Genomic DNA, 13,376 nt, shown 5'->3' on the forward strand with positions numbered 1-13,376 from the left:
TAACTTAATCGTACGTTATAATACAATATTGTTGAGTACAAATATTTTATATTTTGTGGTTTACTCACTGACCCAAATAATTGCAATATCAGTTCGTTTAACTTATTTCGCATCGGCAAATTTGTTTGATTAAAAATATATCATTTTCAAATTTAATATAGTCAATATTTCACGATATATACTACTAATATATAATATAATACTATCACTGGTATCTGATTCTCTTATACTTAAACTAATAAGTTTTATTAATTTTGTTCGATTGAAAAATGTATTGTCTTTAAATTTCCTGTGGTCAATATTTGACCACGTAGGTACAAAAATACAAAATATATAAACAAATTTTCAAAATCACGGCGAATTACCGAGAAATTAAAATGTTGTATGATCGTTGTAATCTTATTTATATTAAACTACCTATAATTTCAAACTGTTATCATTTACTACGTGTGTCGTTTAAAGTTTAATTAGCTATAATTATTGTAAAACCCATCATGAACTTTTGGACAATTTTACCCACATTAAAATTACGACTTTCCGTACTTACTCTTATTTTTTGGGCATAGCGAATAATATTTAATTATATCTTAGCAAACTATATCAACAAAGTTAATTTACAACTCATTAACATGGTTTTTTTTTAAGAAAAAAAATGCAATAATATTTTATGATTTTATCGTCATAAATTATTTACTATAACAATAAAATCCGATGCTTGAAGATGTTATACTTGCTTTAATACTCACCACATAAATCTTATCGAGCTACGTTTGGGAGTTTCGAAAGTATTTTTCCACTTCGTTCGCGATGCCATATTTATTTGAATAGCGTTATTTCATTGAACCTAGGTATTTAGAAGTTTAAAAAATAGTTTATGCGTCTCAATTGTACGAGCCCGTCATTAAGGTGCCGTTATAAGTACGGACCCGTTTTTAGATTAACTGCCGATACGGTTCAAATGGAAACGCAAATGCTACCCTCAGTAATAAACGGGTCGTATTTATGGGCAGAAAGAGAAATGAAGGAAAGCGTCTGATAAAATTTCGTATCGTTGCTTAGTAACATTCTGGCGAGGATTGAAAACCGATCAACTTATAATAACCAATGCCAAACAGTTTTACGACGTGTCTGTCGGCAGGCAACGCGTTTAACTGATTGAAACTTCGTTCAAGAGTTTCCGAATGGAGAATTCTATAAACCGTAGGTGCACACAAGTAGGTACTGATCGGAAAATAATGAACACACATGATATATTATTTATTAAAAACTACATTGTAAACATCTATAATGGAATTTTAATTCACTAAACAATTTAATCAATTACCGTAAGTCTTAACGTCATGATGGAACAGGAAAAGGCTAAGAGGGAACGACAAAAACAACCGGTGGTTGTCCCTCTTTAGAAAATTAGGCCAAGGATAAAAAAAAATTGTCCAAGCGGTGGAAGTAAATTTATCGATTTATTTTTAGAATAAATGATGTTGGGCTGGGTGGGAAGCAAAGCAAAAGCGTCCCCCTCTCGGTCTGGGCGATATCGTGATAAAAAATAAAAACCTCATGCTTTACAATAAGTTGTCTGGACATTTCTTGCAATTAGTTATTTTTTGAGGCCAAACCGGATTCAGTCGTAAGTGTTTAACTTTTTTTAAAAGAAATAAGAATTTGTATTACATTATTATATAGATACATATTAAAGGGCCGTCTTGGGCTATATAGGGGCCATACAGACTCACGCGGGCCTTGAGCACACAGAGTCTGGGGGTCCTTTCAGAAAACAAAAAAAACGTAAAGATGTATATTGTATTATTTAGGGCCCCCAACAGGCCGGGGGCTTGGGCTCGTGCCCCTCGTGTCCTAAGGATAAATATGGCACTGATTGCATATTCAATTTATACAATCAAGGATAAACGGTTAAGTGAACAACTTCTGCAAAATAATCTAGATTGTCTAGACTTTCCAATTAATATTAGGAATAGAAAATTATAGCACTATTTAGTCGATGGACAGTTTTAACCAATTTTTAGTAAAACAAAACACTAAGCTCAATGATTTATTGCGAATATGATAACAAACAGATATCAATACTACAAAAAAGTGTGTATAAGTATTAAGTACACTGTACACTGCACACGTACATATTATAACAGTCGTATAATTATTTACTTCTACTTATATTAATTTATTTCATCCTTGGAATCAGCTACAGTTAAAAACTAAAATAAAAAATAAAATCTATCAGTTAACGAATAAATTAGATGGATTAAGTAAAAAAAATAATAATGACGATTTCATAATAACTGTCATAATAGATAATATGTAGCTCCTAAGAATTTCGGTTATTTTATAAATGAGCATGAGTTTGACAAATATTAATAAATTATGCAAAAGCAATTGAGTGTAATAAAACATCAATTATAGTATTGTTCTACAGTCGAGTAGTTTTTGCATATGTTGAATATATTACAGCAATATTTTTTTTTTTTTATTTTACAAAAGAAATATACAATCTGTACAATAGGCACAATAAGTATATATGATAAGAGTAGATATATATTGAATACTTTTTGATTGAAGAAACCACTCATTAGTGACACTTCCAAATATTACAGCAATATCAATACAATTTATACCTCATTCGAATATAGGTAGTATGTCATTGAAAATTATAGTTCAACGGCTAATAATAGATTTATAATGCAAAATAATAGTTACATCCTAAATTTAAATTAAGCATGTTAGATTCCTTGATCCAATTTGATAAATATCACGTTCAGTTACTTTTTATGTATGTGTATGATTACATATTATGTATACAACTTTTCCAATTTATTGACGACTCATATTATCAATTTTGTCTAGCCGTTCACTTGCAATAGTTGGCCAATAAAACGTTAAAAATAATACGGGTTAAATGGGATTGCTCTGCTTCTACACGGTCTTGAGAGCATATTTTTACTTGGCTCCGTGTCACTAAGGTGTCGTTGGATAATGTACTTATGAAGCACTGCTTAAAATTGTATTATTAATATCGGGTGGATACGATTGGGTTGATCGTCTGTCAATAATAATTTGTCGTTGTTATTGCCCATATGTTGTAATTAGCAATATAATGAATACATTTTCCTTAGAAATGTATTAGGTACAGTCAATGAGTAATTTCCTAATATTTTTGTTATTTACTTATCTATATGATTTTATCTATACTAAGTGAATAATTTGTACAAAACTTTAATTTTTTTTTTAAATAATAGTAATTTTGTAGGTTTTTTAAAAAATATTTTTGTTTATGTTGTTTTACAGCAATATAAAATTACAAAATATTTACCTTCATTAATATAGTAAAACAATTTTTTTTTTAACGCCACTGAAACTTTTAATTTATTTAACAGCCATACATTATATTTAATAAACACGTTTTTGTTAGATTTTTCAATATTGCGTACATGTATTTTAATGAAGGTTTAAAAATTAATTAGTAATGTGGGTTGGATTTGATGGAATTCCTTTGGGATGTATCGCTAAAATTATCCTAACAAAAGTTTTAACTTCGTCGAAAAACTTTGTATATTATCTTTGTCTTGTTAGAAGGTATTTTTCTAGTACTTATTACTTAAGCACCTTAAGAACTTCCATATACTATATAGTCTAGGTAAAAGAACAATTAAAACGGCAAAAAGTATAGAAGAGATTGATGAAATGTTTGGCCCCGCTTCTTTTTACAAATAATTTGGAAATAAAATACTAGCCTAAAATTCTTATGAGATTTAACTATATTTATTCTTACAATTAGTGTCATTGTATGAAGTGTCATTTAAAAAAACTATGGATTACTATATAATTGTAGTTATACTTAACACACTTTTTAGATTGAATTAAAGTTTCAAGTCCGAAGAAGATAAAAATATTATTTATTTTATTATTAAGTTTATATTTCATTTGTTTAAAATAGTTGGAATACAACTTCAAGAGCTAATGTTATCTACAATATGATGTTTAAAATCAGAATCGTATAGTTTTAAGCAATATCATAATTTGAGTTTTATGGTATAAATATAATTTTTTCCCGTGAAATTATTTTTCTAAAGAAATTGTGAGACTAATATTAATGTGACGAAAATGTAATAAAAATAACTAGATTAAACAAAAACACATTCAAGTTATGGACAAATTATACTTATTTACAACGTATAAATGGATACAGGATACATCAACATATTAAGCTGTAAACAAGTCAAACCAACAAATTCTTACTGGGTTCCTAGAATATTTAAGTATAAATCCTGATAACAATTTAAAACCTAACATAACATTCATCGTCAGAACATAAATATAAAAAATACATTTATTAAGAATTCATATACATTTTTCGGGTAATCCACGTACAAGTAAATAAATAATTAAGAACATTTTAACTTTCTGAGAATTATAGTTCTATAATTAATTATTATAAACAGAGTGGAATTCTGTAGACGAATATTCCGTGACCAATGCGGCCACCGATTACCATCTATAAATAATATAAAAAGCTCTTTTGGAAATAATCATAAAATACTTTATACGCTTTTTATTATAAACTGACCACATCATAAGTTGCTTTAGTGAAACGAATTAATTGTAATTCGCTGTTGACGTTTATTTCAAAAACCGACTAGAACAACGGTGTAGTTCAAAGTTGGTACGACAATAATAATTCCACCATCACGTCTGATCCCTGTCTTTGTAGTCAGCGGGCAAAGGTGTTGATCCTACGTTGTAATTGTGCGACACAGTTAAGGTTTCCAAATATTCAGAAAGTGTGTCGGGACATCTGTAGTCGAGGGTCCGTATTGGAAGAGCTTGTATTATTTTTGGGTGACCAAAAGTGCCAAAAGGTCGTTAACAATGTTGTATTCGCTCAACTCCAACAATTAATTAGTCGTCATGGCGATTGAGAAAGGGCAAAACGTGTGGGGGTTTAAATGCGATGTTAAGTGACCTAGAGGTCAATTTTGCCGGCAGCCTCTCGAGAAGAAAGAATGCTCGTGCCAAGAAAAGTTATTCTTCGTCCGTACAATAAATCATTTCAGCTGTTGTAGAGTTGTTTGCGTGTAAAAGTGTTTGCGACAAAAGCACTTGGTGGAAATTATTGTTCGACGATGTTCTCTTTTAGGATATTTCCTCCCCGTTTACGCTTGAATTCAACGCCATGTGTGAAATGAAATCGAATACAAGACTATGTTTTTGATGCGAAAAAAATGTTTTAAAAACATGGATCATTATTTTTAGTCATTCTAATTTACGGAACTTATTTTGGACCATAACAATAGATATATATTTTCAACCTTAACTTTTTAAGTTATAAATATTTTTCATTCAGTTATAAACTAATTACAGTCTATTTTCACTAAAAGGAAATAATCATTTCAAAATTACAATTACTGAAATTCTGTTGGAAAAGTACATATTAAGTTCAAGTGATTAAAAAAGTATTTTCGTTATAATATTTATTATTTTTTTTATAAATCTTTCCATAATTGGATTTGTTGTTTTGTATTTTCAAAACAGTGACACGATGCATTACAGACTGTCGGAATTGAAAACAATGTTAATACGTAAGACTGTAAGAGCTTTAATATATTCATAATGATAGCGATTTATAAAATATGTTTATTCAACGCAGTCATTTATGTTACACAACATACTCCATCTGAAAATAGATTACAATTATTATAATGTGTTTTCAAATGGATTAAGTCTTAATCGTAAGATAAAATATAAGTCTCCTCGGAGGTGTCGAAGGTTTGAAATGACCTTATTGACCACGGAAGTACGTCGAAGACTCTATAATAACAAGCCACGCTTGTCTCTATCATAAAAACTTATGTGAAAACAGTCTAGTTGACATTTTGATAGACAGTGACGTACAATTATTTATCATAGAATTTGAAAGGGTTAGAGAATATAATTTTGCATCTCTATTTGTTTGTATGTGCCATTGAATCTTATCAAATATCACAAACGTACAGTCATTTCTTATTTTGATTAGAACTGTTTTACATGTCTCATACATACATAAGTTTGTTAAAAAAAAAGTATTTGGTCAATAAAAAGTAGGGTCTCTTTAAATGGTCGACTCAATCATCAACTGAAATGACGCCCTAGACTATTTGCTGAGAATTTTGGTTAGCGTTACAATTTATTGAAAATTAATATATTGTACCTATTAGTTTTTGCTGTTGTCAAATGTCCAATTTTTACCAGACACCCCCGATAGCAAAACCCATAATATGTTTATTGGCTGTAAGGGCACAAGACATATATTGTAGATTGTGTTTTTGTCTGAGACGGGCTTGGTGTGCATACTATTATGTAACAACGACAGAAAATGCATCCACGACCAGCAACCCTGGACTGCATAATAGTCTTTACCGTTTCCTAGAATACGTGTTTGTTTTTTAAAACTTGCCGGGTCGGCGCCGTGTGGCAGTCGGCTGCGGTAAATTTAAAAGAGTTAAGACATACCGGATACAAGCGAGAGGAAAATGTTTATAAAGTGGTTAGCATAATAATAATAATAACAACAACAACAACAGAGGAGAATATTTTACAAAAGCCGTTACGTCGTCGGCTGGATATACTTAACCCGTTGTCCCTGCCCCGCGGAAACAATGGGTAACGGAGTGAAATGAAAACAAAAACTTAAAATTGCAATTTTCCTATTACAAGAAATATAATTTAATTACATTATGTTTCGGCCGCCTACTATGATATTCTCTGTTAACGCGCAGTGCAATTGTATATAAAAAGAAATGTGTACAGTAATAATATTAATGAAGCTACTCGCGGATGTGAACGCGCCGGCTGGTTCAAAACGATTACGACGGTAGTAATTTCCACCAAAGGGATTTAGGTTTTACGTTCCAGGTGGTTTTTAATTGAGAGAAGCACAATGTGCAATACTAACATCCCTGTGTCTTATTCTATTGTCCAAATATTATTCCACTAAAACCACCGCCGACGTTTATCGTATTTCCGGTTTATGTATTCAAACCCCGCAACGGATGTTTTGTTTTCAACCAACTAATATTATAATGAAACCGGCCAACCCCATTGTCGACACCGCATACATAAGAAATAGTGTACAGTGTACACAGCGCGGCGTCTACGAAAATGCGAATAATAAATAGATGAACGACGAGCTGTACGGCCGTTATAATGAGTCTTGTATTTATTTTGTAATTGGTCGTTTATCAAAACGTGTACACGGGTTTCGGGACTCATTCGTTATCAGTCGAACATCTTCTGTATAATATAATATGTATGTATATTAAATGATTTACCCGGTCGACGCCACCATATCCCAAGAGACAATATCTTCTAGATACGCACGATAGATTCGAAATATCGTTTTTTTTTAAGATGTCTACATTCTACAACCGACCCCATTCACATGCATTATGTACCGTTCGGCATGTCGATGCCCGAAGCTAATTGGATAGAAATGCGCGATGACTACCCAAGAGGTTTTCCAAACGTGTGATATTTCAAACGAAACCGACAGGTATCGAACAAATTGCCTCCCATAGGAAACTATTTCATTTGTCAGCAATAATTCAATTTTATCTCTCGTTTTTCTTTATATACATATTATATATATATTTATATATTGTATAATGTTTGTCTAGTGATAATTTCCGCCACGCGTTGGGATTACAAGCGGAGTTTTTCAGTAATGTAATTTTACCCGAGTGGCATAATATTATTTATAACGTAAAAGCTCGTTTGACGAATTGTACTCGAACCAAAAACTCGGTGCCAATATAACTAATAAATTATAGTTACTGTCGGCGTGTTGATCAAGGGATAACAATAATTTGGGTTAATTATTATTGGTTTATACGTTGTTAATACGACAGCATCAGTAGGCCAACGACCATTACATTTTATATTATACTTTTCACGACGAAAGTCTTACAGTTGTAAAACCATTACCCAGAAGGAGTGGAACTTTATTTCGCGATTTTAGCTGTAGTTTTTGGAATTAAGGTAGATCTAGACTTATACTATAGAATACACAATTTTCTTTAAATCCGCGGAAATATTTAATCACTGCGACACTTATTTTATATAGCCAATTTATTAATTAAAAATCGTAAAAAAATATATTTCTTAAAACTGAAAAATTAAAAAATTCAATATATTTATTAACTAGAAAAAACGGACCCTTAACTTTCCGACAAATGTTAAATTAATTTCAAATATTTATTTAAAAATACACATTAAAAAAAAACACTAACCTTCTTTCTTAGAAAGGGTGAAAACTTTATTTTTATATTGCGTTTTAGAGTAGTAGCTTTGGACTTTGGTCTGGATATTGGTCTCATAAAAAATCTGTTTTCAAACTTATCGTAAAAAACTATAAAACTAATAACACGATTACAGACATATTTATTGCTTATATTATTATTGATTTAACTTCGATGCAGAGCAAAAAAGGTATTGTTTTTATTTTTGTGTCTAGACCCACGATATTATTCTCTGCCGAAATATATTCTTTATATTCCTCTACATTACAAGTTTATAAATCATACCTGAAAGGTACTTTATTAAGCCAAAAAATAAATAAGTTCACCCTTTATTTTAAAACATTTTCTATATTTTCAACTTAAAATTATGGCGCTCTATAACTTTTTGAAAAACATTCAAATATTCCTAAGGTAAAGCACTATTGTTAAACGTAGACAAACCATTACCCAGAAAGAGCGGAAACTTTATTTCGCGATTTTAGCTGTAGTTTTTGGAATTAAGATAGATCTAGAGTGATACTATAGAATACACAATTTTCTTTAAATCTGCATTCAACCTTATTTTTATTAAGGAAAAAATAAAAAAAAGTGAAAATTTCACTGACTGTTGTAAATTTCATATTTGCGTTTTCTTTTCAATGGCCAATCAAGATGTTTCTAGCGCGACCAGTTCGCAGTCAAACATCCCACTCTTTATACAAAACTCTTTACATATTTTTCTACCATTATTCTCGAATTTTTATTTCTCATCAGGTGACTCTTTTATCAATAATCTTTTATTGGATATTTCTCTTATGAATAGCCACTTATCAGCTTCAATAAACAATAATATAGTCAATTATGATAAGGGACTAAGCCATAAAGACATGTACATGCATGATCTGAGTTTTTCAATTGAAAATTGTAAAATTGCAGTTAATTTTCAAACGATTTTTTTACTTATTCCATTTCTATATTAAATGTATTTAAATTGAAAATGTTTAAATATTAAATTGAATTTTAAATACTAGTATGGATTATAATCGAAAATTCACTAAGAATTGTTGTTATAATAAAAATAAAAAAAAAGTAACACTATATGATTTACACAAATTTTGCGATTTACGAATATGATCCTTAGCCACCTTACAAATATATTCTTATTTACCGTAAAGTTTGTTATACGTTATAATATAGGGCTTAAATGATATTTGTATATAATTTAAGCCCTAGTGTTTTGCTATTATTATGCTAGTAAAATGTTTGGTAAACATTAAAAAAAAACCAGACGTGTTTATGCTTAAATTATTGAGCTTAAATTATAGTCTTGCTGGTTAATCATAATCAAACAAAAACCTGTAAATCACCATGGCTAGTTTGGATAAAATGTAAAACTGTTTATAGTTGTACAATATAACTTAAAGGTTAACACTATATTTTAGTTTTTAGTTTTTATTAAATAAATATTTCTTCTTACGTTTATAAGCCTTTATAACATTTTGTTTTTATTTTTCATAAATACAATAAGCTATTTTATATTAGTTAATTATAAATAAATAATGAAACCTTTGCGTATTGATGAAACCTTATTTTATAATTAGTTAATTTAGAGACAAGTTGATATCATCGCTAAATATTTACATGGTTTTTGCACTAATTGTAAAAGGAAATAAATAGAAGTAAAATTGTATTAATATAATATTTTATAATATTATACGTTGATGTGCCGATAAATAAACAAAAAAAAAACGTCCATTGCGTTGTTTTGAGATTAATTCTGTATCGTAAATTTTTTATTTAAACGTTAAAGCGGGATAAAAAGGACCAATATTTTATTGTACTGTCAGATTTTATGAAAAGTAGTAAATGAAACAAAGGAAAAAGTGTATAATGTGATTTGATTTGCAATATATAACGTTATACCGTGTCAGCAATAATGCAGTTTTTATTAAATATTATGTTCATGGAAATATTTGACCCACTATTGTATTGTGTTGTTTGGTGTAAAAGTTCTTAGTGAATATATATATATACATACTTATATATTATATTCTGTTATCCTGTTCTGAAACAAAACTCGCCTATTCGTTTCAATTTAAAGAAAAATAACGGCTTTACTGGAACAAATTATTACTATTCTGTCGGCAATAAATGGTAGCCGTAGATTCATTCATAACATTAGTCTATATCACATACAAACAGTCACCTTGGATCCACATGATAATTGATAAAGGAGGCGGTAGATTTTTTCTGACAAGTCATTCGGTTAGACAAAATGGTGTGTGCAAATGATTGGCTATTGAACTGTTAAAAGCACACGAGCTTATTTTATTTATCAACATGGTGGTCGTCCAAAGAATTTTCATTAAAATGTACAAAACACATTTTTATTAATACCGTTTTCACATAAGACTAATTAAATGATTTAGATTAGAATAAAAATTAATATTCGTACTATTATGGCTAAAATAGTGTAATCAAACGAATTTCAGCCAATTAAATTAAATATAACCAGCTTCATATTGATGTATTTAAAATTATTTTTATCATCAGTATCCAATTATGAACCTCTTTTATAAAATAATTTTCTCTTAAATAATGACAATACAATTCAATAATAAAAACCCCACTTATTGATATTAAGTTAGATTATTATTGTATTAAATAATGTACTACTAATAGTTATTCTAGTATCAAACATTTTTTTTGTTATTTTCTATTACTTAGAAAATCATTAGTTACACATTTCACTATTATAGCATGGACATTTTTGTTACTGAAAATAGAATGAATTTTGAGATCGTGGGATGTTATTATGTTAACTTTATTCTTAAAATTATTGCATCGTTATAAGATAAAGTAAGCTTGTTATTATTTATAAATAATTTAATAAAAAAGATTCGCCGTTCAACTTATAGTATTATTTGATAGTATGTTGTCAAAACGGTACTAAAATGTATACTCATTATTTCTAAATATTTAGGTACCTATAGGTTGCAATACAAAACATTTGGAAATATTGACACTATTATTGTTTATATCGCAGCCCATCATATGCATGACAGACGACAGTATACTTATGTGATTTATGTGTTATGGAATAATACCATCAACTCTAGTGAATCTATTAAACTGTAATGTTCCCCGAATGTTCATTAATCGAATTTCAACACATTACGTGTCTCGTGAAACGCAATGTGCTATTTTTTTCCAACAACACACGTCGAAAATATTGAAAATAAACAATATCCAAAATCACGGCAGGCGGTGGTTTTAAAAAAATACCAATACATCCAAGTTAAAAGAAAGGTTCGAAATGTTAGAATATGAAAACTTAAGTTTTTTTTTTATATACTGTAGAGTTTATCCCCCTGTAGTAAAAATACACGCGTTAACACTTAATATTGTGACAATCACAAGTATAAATGATTTTATTTTATTACATATTGTTTTCATTATATTAATAAATATATGAAACTCATTATAATAATATAACAGAAATGCAACACTTATTACCTAGATATTGTGCACAAAAAATAAATTATAAGGAAACCTGTGAAAACACTGTTTATAATTTAAAGAAATGATGGCAAGCAATAGGCTAAATATTGAATATGTTAGCTAACGCATTAAGAATACTTAGGTAAAATTAAATGGGCTGCGTGCCATTATTTATATTTTTTATAAGACCTAATAATACAAAAAGACTTGAGCAAAACGTAATTTTCGTGTGTATGCCGGTTGTATTTATTTATATATAATGTTTTCTTTGCATCCATCATAGTTTCCAAAAAAATCATTTTTTTCAGGCCCTAACTTTTTTGTATTCAACACACTATTCTGGAAGGCGCGCAATTTACCGATTTCCGTTTATCTTTTTTACACGATCTAGTTTGGTTCTTAGCAGTCTGTATGATAGAAAGAAATTCTACCGGGTCAATCGAACCGCATGAAATAAATGTGTGACTGTTCGTCTAGTCAAAAGACATCACTGTCAATGCTTTTATCATCTTGATCAAAAAACGGAAAAAAGATTATATATTTGGACGAAAGAGAATACTAATGGTTATGTCTGTTTCGATCACGTACCCTTTATACTCAAATATTTACACTAAATTGTAATCAGATTGCATAATTTTGTAAATCAATTAAGTTTTGTTAATTATTTATTTTAAAACTATTAATTTCTTTACTATATTTATATATGTATATATTTACGTTGTATTTATTACTAATATCATGTACAATGCGATTCAAATATTTCCGGTTTAGGAGTTAATAAGCTAATAAGAATCTATACACTAACTAAGTGAGATTACAAATCAATGTTGTATGAATTTGTGTATAATAACATGTTTAGTGATCTACTGTGCTACTGAGGTTATATGAGGAACATATATACAGAACAATTATTTTCACAAAACGCTTACAGGCAAGCAAGGATAAAGGGTGGCATTTGAAAACTAAACTTACTCCAAATCTAGTTTTACAAAAACCAATGTAGTCTTTATTAAATGCTGATGGTTACCGATTAGTCAAAGTATTCAGAAAAACTTTTTAAAATAGCTAATATTTTAGGGTCAAAATTAAAATATTGTCTAGAGACCATACATCAGAGACTACAAATCTTAAAATATAATAAAGCCATTTTATTTGGAATTTCAAAACATTAAAAGTTAAAACTATAATGAAATGTTGTTAATACTCACATATTTTATAATTTTTTGTTTCAATAATTCTTTGATATCTTTATCTTCTAATGATGTTATATTCACTAACTTAATTTCAACGTGATACCGCGAATCTGTAATAACAATACAAAATCATAATGAATGTACAAAACTGTATACCAATTTATTAAATTATTTCCAGTACATTTTTAATTATAGTTACAACTCGAGTTTAATCTATACAAAATATTGGATATAATAAGGATGTAGGTAACTACAAGTGTAAAAGCTTCGACTGCTTTAAGGATCATTTTTCTTTTCTTATTATAGGAATACATAAAAAACTTTTAAGTTAAAAGAAAAATCATTAACGGATTATTAAAATCAAATGAATTATTACTTTTAAAGTAATTTTTCTGAAGCTTACCAAAAAAACCAAGCA

The 13,376-nt window shown here is 29.1% G+C and overlaps 1 protein-coding gene across 2 annotated transcripts in view; it reads right to left on the minus strand.

Moving 5' to 3' along the window:
- Nucleotides 1-13,376, minus strand: part of LOC126838713 (uncharacterized) — a 137,118-nt gene that overhangs the window by 33,883 nt on the left and 89,859 nt on the right. For both annotated transcript variants that reach the window (XM_050573364.1, XM_050573363.1), the window contains exon 7: nt 12,974-13,068. In XM_050573364.1, coding sequence (XP_050429321.1) covers nt 12,974-13,068 — 95 coding nt within the window. The remainder of the gene's footprint in view (nt 1-12,973; nt 13,069-13,376) is intronic.

This window comes from Adelges cooleyi, unplaced genomic scaffold (genome assembly GCF_023614345.1).
Source record: "Adelges cooleyi isolate 19-005CV unplaced genomic scaffold, UGA_ACOO_1.1 ACOO_flye_CR_arks_rails_tigmint_CR_PRNA_30, whole genome shotgun sequence".
In the NCBI taxonomy this organism is placed as follows: Eukaryota; Metazoa; Arthropoda; class Insecta; order Hemiptera; family Adelgidae; genus Adelges; species Adelges cooleyi.